General features: G+C 44.8%; 1 protein-coding gene across 1 annotated transcript in view; it reads left to right on the top strand.

Moving 5' to 3' along the window:
- Positions 1–7,555: 7,555 nt before the first annotated feature.
- Positions 7,556–15,241, top strand: part of RTN3 (reticulon 3) — an 89,221-nt gene continuing 81,535 nt past the window's right edge. Inside the window, exon 1 of the mRNA XM_007944849.2 lies at positions 7,556–7,772. Within this exon, the coding sequence (XP_007943040.1) occupies positions 7,631–7,772 (142 nt within the window). The 5' untranslated portion in view covers positions 7,556–7,630. The remainder of the gene's footprint in view (positions 7,773–15,241) is intronic.

The raw sequence follows: 15,241 nt of genomic DNA, 5'->3' as shown, positions 1-15,241 counted from the left end.
TGCCAAACCTTTAAGGTATGTTTGTTTGTTTGTTTGTTTAACTTCTCAAGTGATTAGATCAAAGGTGAAGAGTAAAAGATAATTCTGCTCAATCCCACTTAAGGAGGTCTCTGGTTTGTTTCATTATCCTTCTGATACTCAAACTCTCCACTATTTCAACATCTCCCTGCAGGCTTTCGGTTTAAGGGTCTACATTAGACCTAGACCAACTAAAGCCAGCAAGAAACTAGAAGTGAACATCAACGCAAGTGGTTACTGGGAATTCACACTGAGTATGCAGAAGGCAGGACCGACAGGATGTGACACACACCCAGGAGTTACATGATATTCTCAGAGAGAGAGAGGAGGGACCAAAGGCCAATGACTTGTCACAATTGAAACATGCTGTGTAAGAATTCAAAATTGTTATATTTTGAAGATCCTCATACCCCAGGATTCCCTGTGCACCTTCCCTGCTTCACTTTCTCTGTAAGACTTCTTGCCCTTTTATGTTTTACTTATTACTTTTTTTCTCTTCCTGTTAGAATATAAGTTCAAAAAAGATAGGAATTTTTGTGGATTTTATTTACTGCTGTATCTCCAGCAACTCAAAACCTTGCCAGGCAGATGGTAGAGACTCAAGTATGTGTTGAGCTTATGTGTTTATATGAATAAAGAAGGTGTATATTACACTTGATGTGACTCACTTTATTGTTGGCTGCCCTTGAGTTGACTCCAACTCACGGAGACTTGATGGACAATAGTCCTGTATCGTTCTCACAATCACCAGCATGTTGCGGTCCATCATTGTGGCTATGGTCCCAATCCATCTCACCAAGGACCCCCTTGCCCTACTTCACCAAAGTATCAGTGGTGGAGACAGCTTCTAGCACTACAGCAACACACAAACCACCACAGTGTGACCAACTGACAGATGGCTGGTGGTCACTCACTTTATGATTCGTTTAATATGAAGTACTTAACTTTTGCTTTTGAACAAAATGTCTTGTTCTATTTTAAGGGCTCTCAATCTCTGGTGGTGTAGTGCCTAAGGCATTTGGCTGCTAACCAGAAGGCTGGCGGTTCAAACCCACCAGCCACATTTTGGAAGGAAGCCTGGGCAATCTACTTCTGTAGAGATACCACCTCAGAAACTCAAGGAGGGGTCACTAGGAATCAGAGTCGACTGGATGGCAGTGAGTTTGGTTTTAGAATAACACCCACTGAAATTCATTCTGTCTGGAAATGACCAGCAAATACTGACATTGATCTCAATACACTGACGTTATCAAGGTTCATGTTGGCATCCCATCAGCCTTCCTCATACCTTGTAAAAGCTTCCCCACATTTAGAACAACACAGTACAAATTATAGGTGGACTTTAGGGTTAGTCACAGCTTCTAAAGCAACCCCCGTAAATGAGATACTTTTTGTTGTTGTTCTTGCTTTTACTTCCTTCTCAAACATCCAGGGCTATCACAACAGAGAATATTCAAAATGCTAAATATTGATGGCACTGGTTACAGCCTTTCTGCCTTCAGCCATTTCACCCTGAATTGAATCGCGTAATATGACTGGAGGCTGAGCCTTCTTTGTGATCCAGAAGTAAGTGACATGAAGACATGTTTGAGCGGTAAAGGCCACACAGTGGGGGATCCGACTGACCTGGCTTTGAATTCTGGCTCTAATGCTCACTAGCTGTGCAACCTTGGGTGAGTTTGGTAACCTTTCTGAACCTGTTTCATCATCTGCAAAATAATTCCTATACCCACGTCACAGAGTTGTTGTAGGTTAATGAGTTGTGTTTGGTAGTGATGACTAGTGCATGGTTGTTGTTGTTATGTGCCGTTGAGTCAGACCCAACTCACAGCGACCCCTCCTTGGGTTTCCAAGGCATGATCACTATGGAGGGAGCTCCGGTAGCATAGTGCCTAAGGCACTTGACTGCTAACCAGAAGGCTGGCGGTTCAAACCCACCAGCCACTCCTCGGAAGGAAGGTTGGGCAATCTACTTACGTAGTGATACTGCCTCGGAAACCCAAGGAGGGGTCGCTGTGAGTCGGGTGCGACTTGACAGCAAACAACAACAACAACATCACTATGGAAGTAGATTGCCCCATCCTCCTTCTGAGGAGTGGCTGGTGGGTTTGAACCACCAGCCTTTTGGTTAGCAGTCAAGTGCCTTAGGCACTATGCTACCAGAGCTCCCTGCTCAAAAACTGGAATTCCTTCTCTACATTCTGGAAAAGCATAATAGTCATAAAACAAGATGCTGAAGTATTTTATGAAGCATAAAAAGAGTAAAATTGTTTTCTGCAATAAGCATTCACTGAGACTGCAAAGCTTCCCAAAAGCAAGGGACCTGTTTATGTGCTAAGCGCTGCACCAGGCATTCAGGCTACGATAATGCAAGCAACACACTCCTGTCCTTCAGGAGCTCACAGGCGGGTGGGACAAACACCCAAGCAAATAATTCTCATTTGCTATGACTATGCTAAGGAGCTCTCATGGTATAGCGATTAAGGCATTTGGCTGCTAACCGTAAAGGCCAGTGGTTTGAAACCACCAGCTGCTCCGTGTAAGAAAGATGTGGCAGTCTGCTTCCATAAAGATTTATAGCCTTGGAAACCCAGTGGGGGTCGCTATGAGTCGGAATGACTCAAGGGCAGTACGTTTTGGTTTGGCTTTTTGGTGACTATTCTGGGACACAGTTCAGCCTTCTCCTCTAACACCTACTTGGAGGGAAAGGCTGGAATACTGACATCCCTGGGCATCATTTAAACATTGGTGCCTTGTATTGTTCATACATAAAATGGAGTCATGAGATGGCTTAGAAGCTGAGGTGGGAAATTAGTTGTGTAAATCCCAGTCCTACAAGGGCCAAAAGGAGCCCTGGTGGTAAAATGGTTAAGCACTTGGCTACGAACCAAAAGATTGCCAGTTCCGTTCCACCCAGCAGCTCCATGGGAGGAAGACTTGGTGACCTGCTCCCATAAAGATTCAGCCTAGGAAACCCTCCAGGGCAGTTCCACTCTGTTGCAATAGTTGCAATTACCTCAACAGCAGTGTGATAGTTAAGGTTGTGTGTCAACTTGGCTGCACCTGCTTTTGAGTGGCTGGGCAGCTGGATGTAGTTATTCCCCATGATGAGACTGGTAGTGAACTCCGTGCTGGAGTCTACTGTGAGCAGCTGAGTGTCTGCCTTAGGGATGAGGTCTGCTTCCAGTATATAAGAAGATGCTTTGAGAAAGGTCTCTGAGCTTCTCAGTACATTTGGATCCTGCATTTGGCTGAGTCATCAGTGAGTGACCTGCTGTGTTGTCTGCCGATCTTGAGACTGTCTCTGGACTTGAACTAGTGGCCTGCCATGTTGCTTGGTAATCTTGGGACTGTGCCATTTTACTTGTCGACCTTGGGTTTGTCAGCCTCAGCAGCCGTCAGCTGCCTGAGTTGAGGGACAGCTCCCATGCAAGAGGCAGAACTGAAGCCCAAGGTCAAGGGGACTTCACCCAGCCCTTGGAGCTGGCACATTGAACTTGGACTTCTAGCCTCCTAAACTGTAAGAGAATAAATCCCTATTTGTTACAGCCATCCACTTGTGGTGTTTTCTGTTAGAGCAGCACTAGAGAACCCAAACAGGCACCTAAAACGACAATAACATAAGGGCCAAAGAAGTGGTTATGGTCCAGTGAATGCTTTAAAAATTTCATCTGATCCTGTAGAAGCGGGAGCTCTGGTGGCATAGTGCCCAGGGCACTTGACTGCTAACCAGAAGGCTGGCAGTTCAAACCCACCAGCCACTCCTGGGAAGGAAGGTTGGGCAATTTACTTCTATAGTGATGCTGCCTCGGAAACCCAAGGAGGGTTCGCTATGAGTTGGAGCCAACTCAACAGCAGTGAGTTTGGTGTTTTGTTTTCATACTGTAGAAGAATCCTGATCAAAAGGGGGAAAATGTAGAACAGAGTTTGAAATTCTCATGGGCTTCAGACTTTCTGGAGCAATGAAGATTAGAATGACCCCTGAGATCATCTTGAAACATCTTTTGAAGTCTTCCTAAAACCAAACACTAGTCTAGCTTACTGTGTAAAGAATGTCTGCCTTGAGCCGCGTGCTCTTTTTAGAACTCTCCATATGGGATCCAAGTGTCAGCAGCAACTCAAAGAGTAGACAGGAAGTTCAGGGGGCAGGGAGTTTACATTCACGGCAGAGGAACAACTCAAAAAAGGGGGTGAGAATGGCCGCACAACTCAAAGTCACCAATGTCACTGAATCCTACCTGTAGATACGGTTGAATTGGTGTATGTTTTACTGTGTACATTCTCAACAACAAAAAAATAAAATTTAAAAAAGAAGAAAAAATCCCATCTGAGCCCTTCCCTGCTTCAACACTTCCACTCGATCCCCATTAGGTCTAAGACAGAGTCTCAGTTTCTTAGCATAACACGGTATTAACGGATCTCCACACTTTGGCCCCCACTTTCCTTCCCCGTTTTATCTCCCTCGTGTCCCCAGTTGAAGGAGCCCTGGTGGCACATTAGTAAAAGCAATCAGCTGCTAACCAAAAGGTCAGTGGTTTTGTCCATCAGCCGTTTCAGGAGAGAAAGATGTGGCAGTCTCCATAAAAATGTATAGCCTTGGAAACCCCATGGGGCAGTTCTACTCTGTCCTATTGGGTTCTATGAGTCAGAATCGAGTGGACAGCAGTGGGGTTTGGTTTGTCCCAATTCAAGACCCCAGCTCCAGCCCACCTGGTCTCCTGTGCCCCAAATACCCTACACACAGTCACACTTCAGAGCCTCCAGTCATCACAGATGGTTGTACAGTGTGGGTATTGCACTGAGGTAGCCTGTGGAGGGGAGGGGCAAGAGGGAGTGAAATCTAGGCCAAATTCTGCCAGACAAGCCAGCAGCATGGCTTAGAAGAAGGGTTGCGTTTCTGTGATTCATTTGCCCAGAGGGGTGCCTTTCTCTGTATTTGCACAAAAGTAACTCCTGCTTTTGCTTCACATCCTCCCACCTTTAGTGGCGTCCTTATACCACTCCAAACTCCTTCCTATCTGTCTTTTAACCTTGAGCTTCTTCATCAAAACTTCCAGGGCTCCTATAACTCCATAGGGACCCCTCCCCTCTTTTAAATTCATGCTACTCACCTGCCACCTGATGTAGCACTGGTTTGGTGTTGTTTGGGGTTGTCTGGGGTTCCATTTAATTTGTGCTATTTAGCTTTATGTATGTTCTAAGCCCCAAGCAGGTTGTATACACATATTTTTATATCCCTGCAGAGTACCTGTGACCGTGTTATACACACAGCATGTCGTCAGTAAGCATCAGTGTAACAAATCATGTGTACAGATAAGCAAGCATTCCAAGCAGGATGACTCCCATCAGTCCCCGGGAAGGTGACAAGCACAGGAAGAAGGCAGGAAGGAGAGGCAGCTTCAGCAACTGGATGCAACACGGAGGCTCCAGGGGCAGAAAAGAAAGCTCTGAAAGGTCTGAACAGACCACCAAGGAAACACCAACATCTTCATTTTTAGCTTCTTTTCTCTGCTTCTCAGGAGGCCCGGTGGTGCAGTGATTCAAACCCCCCCAGCCGCTCTGCTGTAGAAAGATTCTGCTCCTGCATAGATGACGGTCTTGGAAACCTTGTGGGGCAGTTTCACTCTGCCCTCTAGGGCTGCTATGAGTTGGAATTAACTCGATGGTAATGGGTTGGTTTGTTTCTCTGATTCTAGACACTATGGAAGTGAGCTTCTTTGCCAGCCCAGGGTTTCCAGAATCTAGCAATCATCATGGTTAGGGACCAGCACCCCTTATTTCCCTACCCAGCACTGAATGATGCTGAATTTTCATTCATTTATCAGTGTGGCTATACAACCTGTTTGGTTCTCAAATTGGCTTGTATTTCCCTTTGCCATCTAAGGGACAGTTTGCTGCTGCAGTATCAACCGACGCTGTAAATGTCAGGGTGAGGTACTTGCTGCAAAGTTATTTTGGGAATTACGCTTCCGGGCCTTTTTCAGAGCACTGCAATGGCCACGAGTTTTTTTTTTTTTTTTTTCCCCCTGTCTGGATTTTACCTGACCTTAAAAGCTGTCAAGGGCAGATGGAGTCCACTGCCTGTTCTAGAAGATTTCCTCTGGTCCCAGCGCTTTTCCCCTTGTTGGCTGCGGGGCTGCCTCGGCCCTCCCCCCATGAGGTTGCATCTTTGTAAGATCTGCAGAGCCAGCAATTGCTCTTCGGGTCATTGATTGCTGCGTTAGCAATAACAAATCCTACGGCCTTGATTTTTATTATTTCCTGAATGTATTCTCCTTTTTAAAATAATTAAGCACCTTGACCAGATGTAGAGACAAAGCTTTGAATTTGGCAAGCCAACCCAGGAGAAGCAAAAAATGAACAAAATTCAGTATAAGGTGTCTGGTTTCAAATATATTTTCTGCTACAGACCCCTTATCAAAAAATGAAACTCACTGCCGTGGAGTCCAGTCGACCCACAGCGACCCCTGTTGGGTTCCTTACTGAAGCCGATTGCCTTATCTTCCACCCAGGGAGCAGCTGTTGAGTTTGAACCATTGATCTTTTGGTTAGCAAACAAACGCCTTACGCACGACACCAGAGCTCCTTATTCACCCCTTACAGGCTATAGATAAAACTTACTTATGCGTATTTTGTGCCATATTCTCGATTTTTAATACTTTATCCTCCCTCATCGTCACAGCCAGGATGTTCTCATCTCTTGGCTCTTCTTTCCTCACCAGCTCAGCTTCTTTTCCTTCCAAATATGTCTTCTCTATCTGAGAGCCTATTCAGAGGAAAGGACAAGCTTAAGACCTAAGGTGGACCCCTCTTTGGGAACATGCTCGAGATAAGAATAAAAAGCAGGTTTGGCGGCTGCATTGCAATGTGATTGGAATGACTAAAGGTTTTTCACTCTGCATAACATCTTTTTCAACCTACCAGATAAGAGACCGTGCGTTCTTTGCCGCGTGGTGATGATGTCCAGATAAATTCATAAAGCACCTTGCAGACTGGGCCTACTCAACACTATTTTCACTTTTCATAGTCTCAGGTAGAAATGTATTATACAAATGACATCGGCTCGGCTCTGGAATGTATAGTAAAGATATGCTCTATCTAATGGAAGCAAAAAGAACCTTCTCTCATTAAAATACATCAACTGCCGACCCTAAAATAGTTGAGTAAATAGACTTGAGGAAATACCCACAGGGCACCCTTCCCGCTTCGGCCGCAGAGGTGGGCGGAGTTTGGCGCATGGCCACGCCCTTTGCGTCTGGCTCCCGAGTGGCGCGCCCCACTCGGGCCACTTCGGCGGGGAGCTGCGTGAGGTCAGTTTTGGTCCGCCTTCCCTGCGGGAGAGCTGAGGGACAGTTCTTGCGCCTGCGCTCTGAGCGGCTGGGCATCTGGGCTCTGCCTCCGGCCGCCCCCGCCGCACGCTTGAGGGCTCTTTGTGCGCCTGCGCGCTCCCACTCTACCCCTCCCTCTCGGCTTGGTTGAGTCAGTCCGAGTCTGTCTTCCGAGCAGGAGCAAAGGGACTTCGGAGCTCTAACTGCCCGGTTATTTTATTTCCCCTCCCTCTCTCCCGCCCCACATCTCTCTTCACCCCTCTCCGGCCCTTGCTCGCGCAGCCATGGCAGAGCCGTCAGCGGCCACTCAGTCTCCGTCCGTTTCCTCGTCTTCTTCTGGGGCCGAACCCTCCGCGCCCGGCAGCGGCGGGAGCCCGGGAGCCTGCCCCGCCCTGGGGCCGAAGAGCTGCGGCTCCTCCTGTGCCGGTGAGGAGAGCCGGGGAGCCCTCGCCCTTGGGAGGGAGGACGATCGGGGCTGGAGGCTCAGCGTTGGGGGGCCCGGGAGAGTGAGAAGGACAGGCAAATTACCCTCGATTACGGAGGGATTTTCCCCGGCCCCCGGGATGGGCGTTTGGAAAGTGGGCAAAGGGGGAGGGGAGCCTAAGGTCGTGCAAGCCGTGAGGAAATAACGGGGCGAGGAAAACAGGTTGGGGGCGGGGAGGTATTCTAGAGAGTGGGCGTTAACGGCCAGACATGGCCGGTGGGGAAAAACAGTCCGGGGGAGAGTGGGATTAAATGGACAATTGCTAGAAGCAGGCGATGAACCAAGTTCAGAGAGACGAGAGTGCAGACCTCTGAACGGGCTGGATTTAGTGGAGGCGGATTAGGGAGACCGAGGCTCTAAAGAGGATTGGGGCAGGTCGGTGATAGGAGCAATAATTAGTTAGGGCAGGTATCGCCATAATCAGACGTTCATGAGAGTCTTCAGTTTTTGTTTGTTTTTTTCTTTTAACTGGCTATGGGAAGGATGAGGACGTTTAACCTTTTTCGTTACTGTTCTCCTCGGCCTTTAATTTTTGGTGGCATGCTCGATTTCTCGGAGGAGACTAGGTCGGGGGAGATTTGGGAGGGAACTGCTGCGGATGGGCCAAGATGGATCCGGGGCCGCGTCTGCAGCACAACCTGCTCTGAGCCGGCGCGGCGCGGGGGTGGGAAGAAGCAACCAGTCGTTTGTATTCTGGAGGGTAATAAATAGGGAGCTATGCCAAGCCATCAAACAGGTTTTGGGTTTCGTATTTGCTGTGGGTTATTTATTGATCGCAGTGTGTAACAAAAGGGGGCGTTTGCTGCAGTGAGGGGGGGAGGGGGGAAAAAACCCAGACAAAGCAGATGCTGGTTGAGCCCCCTTCTCGTCTCATCTCTGAAGGTCTAGGAGGGAAGCTGCGGGCCGCCTTCCGTTCCCATTGTATGCCGTCTGCCTGCTGGTGGGAGCTGACGGGCAGGCTCCCCTCGTGCAAAGATCTGCAGTGCAGATGCCTTCTTGAGGGGGAAAAAAAAACGCAGCATGAGCAGGCAGGTGGTGGTTCTTAAAGCAACTGCCTTGGGATTAAAACAAATGCGTTTTGTTAGAGGAAGGGCCATAGACTAAGGCGAGGACAGATAATTGTGCTCTCTTTTTAGTTAAGTTAGAGAATTTGAACGGTTTTTAAGCGATTCTTTGTCTCCTTTGCCAGAATCGTGGGTTGGTGGTTCTAAACATAAAATTTCTGATCTTAGCTTGAGGTAGCTTCTCTGCGTGTTGCTCATAGGTTTCCACCTGTTTAAGAGCGTTAGGGCCCTCCTGGATTTTCCAAAAGCGGCCATGGTCCTTTCAGGAGAAACAGATTGGGGCGGAGGAAGCTTCTGCAGGTCCGGGTGAGGTGTCCAGGGAATGAGGCAGCACCTTTGGAACCCTTGTTTCCTTCAAACCGCCAGCGTTTGTCCTCCGGATTTTTGTGTTCTGGGCAGAGATCCAGAAGGAGAGCAGCGCCCGTGTAGCTTGCAGCTTGGCGTTTTGGCTTCTATCACTTGTCACTGCTTACTCTTTGGCCCTTTTGTGCAGCATACCTTTTGATTCTTCCTGATTTCTCAGTATGTGTGTAGAACCTAAGCTTTAGGAATTGGTCCTCACTGCTCAAGATTAAGACCAGTGGTACATGTTGAGGAGACATTCTAGTTAGCAGGCATTAAAATTGAGTCCCAACGTTTGCAGCCCAGTGGTGAAATCATGTGAGAATCAGCTTGTTTCCTTGAAATGTACTGTATGGAAGAATTGGCTACCTTGATAGTCCAATGAAATGGAAGTATTTTGTACACACACACACACACACCCACCCCCCAAGCAAATCCTAAATTGGAAATGTATATATAATGTATAATGTGTTTGGTTTATGTTTCTGATGTCATTTATTCTCGTCATAATTTTTATAGGAACCCTGGTGGCACACTGGTTAAGCACTTGATTAAGCTGAAAGGTCGGCGGTTGGAACCCACTAGACACTCCTATGGAGAAGGAGGTCTGCCTGTATAAAGATTTACAGCCTTGGAAACCCTGTGGAGCAGTTCTATTCTGTCCCATAGGGTCCATATGAGTTGGAATTGTCTTGATGGCAATGGATTTGGTATTGGTTTGGTCAGAGTTTTTTTAGTATTATTATTACTAGTTTTACCTAGCTTGTTTTTTTATAATTTTTTGCACTCTTCATGATCTTGGAAAGGATGCTGAAATTATGTCTTACAGAAAGTAACAGAATTTTTATTTTTAAGTTGTTGCCCCAAGTACATGGATTTTCATTATATTTTCCCAATACTGTTAACTACCTCATTGTTTACCCATGATTTCTTAGTAACATTTTGTTAACAGAATTTTTATGTCTTAGATCAGCTGTAGGCACTTTGATAGTTAGAACAGTGCCTGGTGTGTAATATTCCTTGCCAAGTAGCTGAATCATCATCAAACCTAATAAATAGCTGGAAAGTAACACCTGAAAAATGAGCTAGCTAGATACTCCCTATATTTTAAACTCTTATCCAGTGCAAACGTGTATTAGTATTGATGAGCCTAGTGCAGGACTGTTGTTTGTTGAATCCCTATTTGAATAGAAAAATTTATCTTAAGATCCTACGGTGTGTGGACATTTCATCACAGAAGCTCTTCCTCCTTGGAAAATGGTTTCTCTGCTGCTCACAGAAAACGTCTCAGGCTCCTGCATCAGGAGAGTAAGACGACATCGGTTTTGCCAAAATGTGACTCATTTAAAATGAATGCTGAAAAATCAATAAAGTGTTACTGTCAGCCTTCAGCTTCATGTTCTTTCACCAAGCTTCTCTCGGTTTTTAGAGCCTTTTCAAAGCATAAAATTAAAAAAAAATGTAGTAAGTGGTTGCTTGGTGTCCTATAGGACACACCTTTGTCTTGACTGACCTGTGCAGCATGGGTTTTGGAGACGTTAGTTAGTTCAGATATAACAAAGGTGAGTGCTTGCATGCTGGGGTGCAGTGCCTCGGGCACTAGTGCAGCCAGCAGGGTAGTGTGCCCAGAGGCAGAAGCCAGGGCCAAGATGGCTTCCCAGATTTCTGCCTTTGAAAGGAACCCAACTCTTCAGAGGCAGAAATTTGAGACTAAATACTTACTGTTTTTTTTTTTTTTCTTTCTCCCTGAATGAAAGTTGTCTTTCCTAGTCGTCAAGTGGAGATAATGTCTAGTGTTTGAATTTTAAAAGTGCTTTGATTTTTTACTCTGCATGTGACTGAAGGTTTTTAACTTGCCATAGACTATTCTGTATTGTTATGAAATCAAGATAGAATGAGGCTACGTTTCTTCTATCTGTTCAGGAAATTTGTTCAAAGCAAAAACAGCTTGGGTAACTGGGGGACAAAACTCCTCTTCATTCAGGAAACTTGGTCGTCTTTGTGCTTCTTGTGGGTTTTTCATTCTTTATTCTAGCATGTTGAGCAAATACATGTAATTTGCAATTTCAGTCTAAGTCCTTAAATGAAAAAGAATCTGACCACATTCAACATTGACATGATCTGTGTAGTAAATGTCTGTCACATTGTAAGTGACAGAATACCGTGGTGGGGAACAGCCCAGACTTGAGCCCCGAGACACCTAGCCTTTAATCCTGGTGTTCTCAATAATTGTGTGATATTGTACAAATTAAACCCCAGCCTTGATTTTTTTTAACTTTAGATGAGAATGATGATAGTACCTACCTCTAACTTGATGTGAAGATTAAATGAGATCATACACATAAAGGGCTTAGCACAATGCCTTGGTTATCCTAAACCAGAAACCAACCAAACCATTGAGTCGATTCTGACTCATAGTAACCCCATTGGATTTCCGAGGTGGTAAATCTTTATGGAAATAGATTGCTCGGTCTTCCTTCTGCAGAGTGGCTGGTGGGTTTGAACTGCCAACCTTCTGCTTAGCAGTCGTATTCCTTAGGCACTGCACCACCAGAGGTCCTCACCTTTCTAAGTGGTTAGTAAACAATAATACCATTAGTGTGAAGGAGTAAAACATAGATCAGCAATGTGACCTAGACAAATTTGCATTATGCTCTTATATCCTGACCTTTATTGAATACCAAGAAAAAAAAAAAAAACCCAAACTCATTGCCATAGTCATTTTGGACTCATAGAGACCCCTCCTTGGATTTCTGCGGCAGTATCTCTACGGAAGTAGATTGCCCAGTCTTCCTTCTGAGGAATAGCTGGTAGGTAGTACCTAATATTTGATATATTTACTTGCAGGTTAAAAACTGTGTGTATATTCAAAATAGCAGGTTTACAAGTGAGAAATCACAGTCTTCCTCACAGAAAGGAAGATTCTTAGGTCTTTTTCTTCTGCTAAAAGTGAGTCACTTTTCAGCATGTGATCCGTCACATACAGTCTTAAGGCTATAACTTCTCATTCAGCTGGTCTGTTAAAGAGGTAGGGGGAAGAACTAGAGGGTTTTGTAGATAGCTTGCAGGACACATCAGCTCACTTCAGTATTTCGTGCTGCTTTCGGAATAGATGTTGTGGTCCACTGTGAAACTAATGAATGGTCCTGGCAGATGGTCTGCAAACTCTATTTGACTTGGATTGTTTTTATTCCTCAGGAATAAAAAGTTCATTTCCATGCCATTTTCTTTTAGAGTCAAATTCACAAGGAATTTAACCCCTCTGATCAGATTAAATAATCAGTAGACATACATTTATTAAGACCCAATTTAACTCTAAATTGAAATCCCTTAGGGGGTTATTTATGAAGTCTCTGGTGAGGGTGTCAGTGTTTTTGTTTTTAGTATTTTAGAGATGGTCTGAGAACAAAATGAAACTAGTATTACTGCTTTTATTGTGTTCTGCCAGTGAGGAAATTATACACTAGTCCTGATGAGAGAGTAGCCATCAGTCTAACCCTGTGCTTGTTTCAAGCGCTTGTAAAATCCAGGTTGGTAGTTGAAGGAATTGGTGATGAGTCATAAAAGCATGGTTTTGTTTGACCCAAAGGGTTGTTGGTTCTGTGGAAGAGCACTTCTCTAGACTAGCCATGGTGCTAAGAGTGTAGCAATGCTACGTAGAACTGGAGAGCCTTTAAATAAGGAGGTTTTAACTCTGCGTATTTCTTGTATGTGGTTACTTACAGTTTGCTTCAGCCTTATTGTTAGCCACCTAAAAAGTATATATAACCTCCTGAGAAATTCGTCAATTTCATAGTAGAACTTTTTAGATAGAAATTAGCAAGTTGATGATTTGTTCATGTGATGAACTCATTCAGACATTGGCCAGGAAACTGACTTACCTTTTATTCTGTTCAATTGTAGCAGTTGTTCTAGAATTATTTCCAGTCATTGGTTGTTACAGCTGTTTTTTATGCTTATTAACTTTACCTCTAACCAGTATTGCTTGTGATTGCATCATTGGTCTTAAAACACTGTGACTTACGTAAGGCATGTTACTCTATGATAGTGCAATTTCAGAGAGAACCATTTCTTTAAATACTGTGTGGGGTTTGGCTGATCATTGGAATTTTTTTTTTTTTTTTTTTTTTTGAGGTAAGAGTGTTCATTGTCGACAGGTGGTTCTACTTAGGTTTTTACCTGTTTTCTCCTCTAAGCAAATCGTCATAACCTAACAAGGAGGGAAATGTGCGCTTTTTGACATTCCTCTCTGGCTGATTGCGAGCTTGCCTTTCTGAATATATTGAAGGGTATGCTAGAAAACTTTTTTGCTTCCTTTTATCTTGTTACCTGAACGCTTTCCAACCATGAGCATTGTTTTCATTTTACATAAGACGTAGATATAGTTGATTTTTATGATACCTTATATCTGTGTACTGTTTAAGTTGTGACTGTATTAGCTTATTTCACTCATTGCATGTATGTAAAAGCTCTTTGCTAGTTGTTATGGGAGATAAAGGGGTAAATAAAACAGATGATCTCTCGAGGCTGTATTCAATTGGAGAAAGACGTGTATTATGTTTATCAGAACTCTTAGCTACTGTTTGAGGTAGTTAAACCTCATTTTACAGGTGAGAAGTCAGGCTCAGAGAAGTTAAGTGATATTCCTAAAGTTTCCTGGCTGTGAAACTGAGGGTGGAGCGAGAGCTAAGGGATTGAGGGCCTCTGGTAGTTAAGTTATGTGTCAGCCTGGTTGAGCCTGGTTTTGAGTGGTTGGGCAGCTAGATGTGTCTCACTTGAGACTTGTTGAAACTGGTAATCAGCTCCATGGTAGAATCTACTGAACAGTTGAGTAGCTGCCTTAGGGATGTGGTTGGCTTCTAGTATATAACAAAAAGCATTGAGAAAGGTCTTGGCAGGTTTTTGGCATGCTTGGACCCTGTGTGTAGCGGGGTCTTCATTCAGCAGCCTGCCATGTTTCCTGCCAATCTTGGGACTATCTCTGGATCTGAACTAGCGGCCTGCCATGTTGTTTGGTAATCTTGGGACTGTGCCTTTTTATTTGTCGACCTTGGGTTTGTCAGCCTCAGCAGCCAGCAGCTGCCTGAGTGAAGAGATGTCTCCAGCTCCAGTGGGCTGGGAGCAAGACAGAACTGAAGCCCAAGGTCAAGGGACTTTTACCCGGCCCCTAGAGTTGGCACTTTGAACTCAGACTTCTAGCCTCTTAAACTGTAAGAGAAGGAAACTGTGTGTTCAAGTCCTCCACTTATGGTATGTCTGTTAGCATGGTGCTAGAGAACCATGGCGGGGCCCAGTGCAGTTCGTTCTCTTTCCAGCGCATAGGAGCCACAGCTCAAAGGCACTGCTGGCTTTTCCAGAATCCCACAGGTTTTCTGCGTTTGACAGGTGCAGTCTTAACACGTTTCTATCGCTCTCTATTAGTGGAAAATACTTGAGTGTTCCTTCTGACAGGTTTGTGCCTTGCACAGGTTCTGGTTTTCATAGGTTTTACTGCCTCTCTTTAAAATTTGAAAATTTGAAGCAGGGTGTGATTTAGTTCCTCTCTTGAATTCAGTGATAGTTAACTTGAAAATGTTAATTTCTGGGCCCATGGTTCCTAAGCCAAGTGCCTTCTGCTCCACTGCTGGCTTAAATCTCTCTGGTCAAATTCTTCCAGGTTTTTCTACATAGTCAAATCCAGTGGTCCCTTCTCAGTCCTCATCTTACTTGCCTTATCAACAACATAACTGGTCACTGCTTTCTCCTTGAGATCCTTACTCACCTGTCTTCTGTTGCATCGCAGGCTCTTGGTTTTCCTCCTCTCTTAATGGCTGTTACTCCTCTCCAATCTTTTGCCAGTTCTTTTTTATTTTTGAGATGTAATTCATATACCACAAAATTCACCATTTTAAAGTGTACAGTTCTGTTTTCATAAGGTTGTTCAACTATCACCACTGTCTAATTCCAGAACAGTTTCATCACCTTAAAAAGAATCCCTGCACCTGTTAGCAGTCATTCCCAACCCC

Source organism: Orycteropus afer, unplaced genomic scaffold (assembly GCF_000298275.1).
Source record: "Orycteropus afer afer isolate SDZICR_OR568_19922 unplaced genomic scaffold, OryAfe1.0 scaffold00130, whole genome shotgun sequence".
Taxonomy (NCBI): Eukaryota; Metazoa; Chordata; class Mammalia; order Tubulidentata; family Orycteropodidae; genus Orycteropus; species Orycteropus afer.
Note: the sequence above shows the minus strand (reverse complement) of the source record. Positions and strands in the feature narration are given on the sequence as shown.